We start from the raw sequence: 5,000 nt of genomic DNA on the forward strand, positions 1-5,000 counted from the left end.
ATCACCTACGTCACACAGCTACATCATCACTAACCTGCATCACCTACGTCACACAGCTACATCATCACTAACCTGCATCACCTACGTCACACAGCTACATCATCACTAACCTGCATCACCTACGTCACACAGCTACATCATCACTAACCTGCATCACCTACGTCACACAGACACATCATCACTAACCTGCATCACCTACGTCACACAGCTACATCATCACTAACCTGCATCACCTACGTCGCCACTATACCCGGCAGGACCTGGTGCACCCTGCCTGCCCTGCAACCCTGGTTCACCACGCTCGCCCTGTTGTGATGAATGATGAATGTTAAGGTGGTGATGGTGTGGGTGATGATGATCACTGTCGGTATTGTGATCATTATCAGGATGATAATCTTATTATTATTATTATCATTATTATCACTATTATTATTATTATTATCATTATTTTCAATATTATCATTATCACTATCATTATCATTACAATTACTTTTATCGTCATTATCATTATTATCATAATATTGAAATTATCATTATTATTATCATTGCCATTATTATCATTATTATTGTTATCATTATTATCATCATTATCAATACCCTTATCTTTTATTATTATTACTATCACTAACTGTATTATCATCCTTCAACAATAAAAAAATATATATATAAAACCATATCACCTCTTCCATTTCCGTAAAATATAATAGTTACCCCCTAAAATTTACAACGAAAATACGTTTTCTTTGTTGATAAGTCGGCAACTTTTTATAGAGAGAATGTAACTTATTGAGTTACTTGACAAATTTTGCCAATGAGGACAAAACGAATTGCGTACCATTCATGTTCATACAGCACAAGAAAAAGTATTTATCGATGCTTTGTAAATTGATGTTCAACTTATAACTAAAAATCATATATTTTCTTGAAATAAAATACACGTGCTAAAAAACAACAACAACAAAACACCTTCCTCAAATTCTCTTACCTTTCCTTAATGACTTACCTTTTCAAATATCTGAACTAAATACATATATCTTGCCTTAAAGGTGTTATTTACTAAAATCTCACCTCCCCAAATATCTCACTTCCCTAAATATCTCAACTCACCTAAAACCTCCTACAGTCTTCCCTCCCTAAAAATCTTTCCTTCCCTAAAAATTCTCATTCACCAAAAATGTCACCTCAAAAATATCACTTCCCCCAAATTCTTACTTCTATAATCTCACCTCCCCAAAAAATCTCACCCTCAGAATTTTACCTCCCCCAAAACTCCCACTTCCCCTAAAAACCTCACCCTCAAAATCTCACCTTCCCTAAAAACCTCACCCTCAGAATCTCACCTTCCCTAAAACTCCCACTTTCCCTAAAAGTTTCACCTCCCCAAAATCTCACCTTCCCTGACGATCCAGGCAATCCCACAGCACCGGGGTCGCCAATCTCCCCTCGGTCTCCCGAAGGACCAGTCCGCCCAGGAAATCCCGGGTCCCCTTGGTCCCCCCTTGTTCCCCCCACGCTGTAGTAGGACGTCTGGCCTCGGATTCCTGGTTCGCCTTGAGCTCCTTTCGTTCTGGTGGGTTGTGGTTCATGGTTGGCTTTATGGGTTATGGTGTGGGTTATAGTGATGGTGAGGATTATGAGGGTTGTTATTGTTGTTATTTGTTGTAATTGTTTATCGTAGTTATTGTTATCGTTATTGTTGATGTGATAATTACTATTATTGTCATCGTTATCTTTATCATTATTGTCATTACTATCATCATCATTGTAACTATTATTATCTTCATTATTATCCTTATAAACATTATCATCATCAATTTTACTCATATAATCATCACCATCATCATTACTAATATCATTATTGTTCACCATGCTATTGTTAATATCACTATTACTACACTTAATAGGATTGTCAGTTTCATTATCATTCTTCTTCTCATCCTTTTTCTTATACACATATTACTATTGTTATCAGTATCATTATCGCCATCATCATTATCATTATTACCATCATCTCTTTCTCTTCCCCTTCCCCCCTCTCTCTCTCTGTCTTCCTCTCTCTCTCTTTCTCTCCCTCCCCCCTCTCTCTCTCTCTCTCTCTCTCTCTCTCTCTCTCTCTCTCTCTCTCTCTCTTCTCTTCTTCTTCTTCTTCTCTCTCTCTCTCTCTCTCTCTCTCTCTCTCTCTCTCTCTCTCTCTCTCTCTCTCTCTCTCTCTCTCTCTCTCTCTCTCTTTCTCTCCCTCCCCCCCCCTCGCTCTCTCTCTCTTTCCCCACTCACCCGGGGTAACCACTTCTACCAACGTCTCCGGGCGTCCCAGGGTATCCCTTTTCCCCCTGAGGTCCTGGGATTCCGCTCAAGCCAGGCAATCCTTCTCGGCCAATCCTACCAGGATATCCTACGCTCAAGGAAAGAAGGATAATAACGTAATGGAATTAGAAAAAATGGCTGATTCTGGGGTTAGCATATCGAGCATATTGGGGCAAAAAGTTATTTAATGTGAATTTGTATCGCCTTTATTAGCGTTTATTGTCGAAAGAAATGATAAATTTAGAGATATAGAGGAGTAAGAGATGAAAGACGAAGTAAAATGGAAATAAACAAATAGGTTAAACTGACCTGGACTTCCCTTTTCCCCTTTCCATCCTATATCGCTGATCTCGACCCCTGGTAGACCCTTGGGTCCAGTTGGGCCGGGAAATCCCGTGTTTCCTTTTGGGCCTTTTAGACCTTCTCGCCCTGGCTGACCCTGTGGCCCTGGAGGTCCTTCAATCCCAGGGTCACCATCGTTCGCTACGCTCACCCCTGGTAAGTGAAATATAGGAATATTTGTTTCAGATAAGTTAACCCCCACTTTGAGTTTCGTTTTCTATGTACTCAGCGGAGGTACACCATAAAAAACGGCTACACTCAAAGAAATATTAACCGTTATATCTTATACATACACAACTAAGCACCTCTGTACATTTCTACATGAACGTATCTATTTAGGAGCCCCCATTTGCTGCCAATTTCACTAACCTGGCAGCCCGCGGGGTCCAGGTGGCCCGACGTCGCCTCTCAACCCGAATGCGCCAGGAAGACCATCGGAGCCCAACCGACCGATTGAACCGCTGGGACCCTGTGTATAAAGAATAAATGTTGTGTGTGATGATGATGGTGATGATGGTTGTTATTATCGTTATTGTTATTGTTGTTTAGTAGCTTTTGTCATTACCGTTTTGTTATTATCAAGGTTATTATCATTATCAATGATATATTTTTATTATCATTATTACCCCTCATGTCATTATTACACCATCGTCATTATCATCATTGCTATTATCATCAATGATAATAGTAATACTAACGGTAACAACGAAAACAACAAAAAACGATGATTATGATAAAAATTATATTTGTTATCACCCTCCTCCTCCACCTCCTCATTATCATCACTATATCCGCCTCCTCCTCCTCCAATTCCCCCTCTTCCTCCACCTCCTCCTCCTCCTCCAATTCCCCCTCTTCCTCCTCCTCCAATTCCCCCTCTTCCTCCTCCTCCAATTCCCCCTCTTCCTCCTCCTCCAATTCCCCCTATTCCTCCTCCTCCAATTCCCCCTCTTCCTCCTTCTCCTCTTCTTCCTCCTCCTCCTCCTAACCTTAGGCCCGATCGCTCCCGGTCTGCCGTCCAAGCCAGGAGTCCCCTGGGGTCCTTGGGGTCCGGGGGAGCCACGGTCACCTCGGGTTGCCGGGTTGGACCCCCCTGGGCGCCCTCGGTCTCCGGGGGGACCGGGGTAACCCTTTGGCCCGTAGTTCCCCTGGGGTCCTTGCACGCCGGGGTCGCCAGTCCATCCTGCGAGGGAGATGAAAGAGGAGGGGATGCTGGTAGGTTAGCTAAGGGTTTCGCCGTCTGTTTATATATGGGTAGATGTCCTCTCTCTCTCTCTCTCTCTCTCTCTCTCTCTCTCTCTCTCTCTCTCTCTCTCTCTCTCTCTCTCTCTCTCTACCTATCTTACTTTCTCTCTCTCTCTCTCGCTCTCTCTCTCTCTCTATCTCTCTCTCTCTCTCTCTCTCTCTTGCTATCTCTCTCTCTCTCTCCCTCTTTCTATCTCTCTCTCCCTCTTTCTATCGCTCTCTCTCTCTTCCTATTACTCTTTCATTTTCTCTTTCTTCCTCTTTCTTTCTCTTTCTCTCTCATTCTCCCTTTTTCTATCTCTCTCTCCCTTTTTCTATCGCTCTCTCTCTCTTCCTATTATTCTTTCATTCTCTATTTCTTCCTCTTTCTTTCTCTTTCTCTCTCTCCCTCCCTCTTTCTATCTCTCTCTCTCTCCTTCTTTCTATCTCTCTCTCTTCCTCTCTCTCTCTCTTTCTCTTTCTATCTCTCTCTCCCTTTATCTATCTTTCTCTCCCTTTTTCTATCGCTCTCTCTCTTCCTCTCTCTCTCTCTTTCTCTTTCTATCTCTCTCTCCCTTTATCTATCTCTCTCTCCCTTTTTCTATCGCTCTCTCTCTTCCTATTACTCTTTTATTCTCTCTTTCTTGCTCTTTCTTTCTCTCTCTCTCTCCCTCTTTCTATCTCTCTCTCTCTCCTTCTTTCTATCTCTCTCTCTTCCTCTTCCTCTCTCATTCTCTCTCTCTTCCTCTCTCTCTCTCTCTCTCTCTCTCTCTCTCTCTCTCTCTCTCTCTCTCTCTCTCTCTCTCTCTCTCTCTCTCTCTCTCTCTCTCTCTCTCTCTCTCTCTCTCTCTTTCTCTCTCTTTCTCTCTCTCTCTCTCTCTCCCCGACTAAAGTAATAGGAACAGTTTTATTCTTTTAAGATTTGACATGACCTTTCTCCAGCGATCAGTGTGTTTCGAGCATTAGTTTAACACCCACAAACACACACACACACACATACACACACACACACACACACACACATACACACACACACGCACGCACACACAAGATTTTAACTCCTTTACTTTCACTCTCCAGCAATAGGCTGACAAAGGGATACTGTTAATGTGATGATTTCGGTACGCTAA

The 5,000-nt window shown here is 42.4% G+C and overlaps 1 protein-coding gene across 2 annotated transcripts in view; it reads right to left on the minus strand.

Moving 5' to 3' along the window:
* LOC122260604 (uncharacterized) overlaps positions 1 to 5,000 on the minus strand; it is a 40,330-nt gene that overhangs the window by 9,081 nt on the left and 26,249 nt on the right. For both annotated transcript variants that reach the window (XM_043027963.2, XM_086542584.1), the window contains exons 21-26: positions 3,636 to 3,829; positions 3,016 to 3,115; positions 2,614 to 2,799; positions 2,275 to 2,392; positions 1,393 to 1,567; positions 225 to 306 (exon numbers count right to left, since the gene is read on the minus strand). In XM_043027963.2, coding sequence (XP_042883897.2) covers positions 225 to 306; positions 1,393 to 1,567; positions 2,275 to 2,392; positions 2,614 to 2,799; positions 3,016 to 3,115; positions 3,636 to 3,829 — 855 coding nt within the window. The remainder of the gene's footprint in view (positions 1 to 224; positions 307 to 1,392; positions 1,568 to 2,274; positions 2,393 to 2,613; positions 2,800 to 3,015; positions 3,116 to 3,635; positions 3,830 to 5,000) is intronic.

The sequence above is a fragment of the Penaeus japonicus genome, unplaced genomic scaffold (genome assembly GCF_977035675.1).
Source record: "Penaeus japonicus unplaced genomic scaffold, GWHDUDI00000001_assembly GWHDUDI00000012, whole genome shotgun sequence".
Taxonomy (NCBI): domain Eukaryota; kingdom Metazoa; phylum Arthropoda; class Malacostraca; order Decapoda; family Penaeidae; genus Penaeus; species Penaeus japonicus.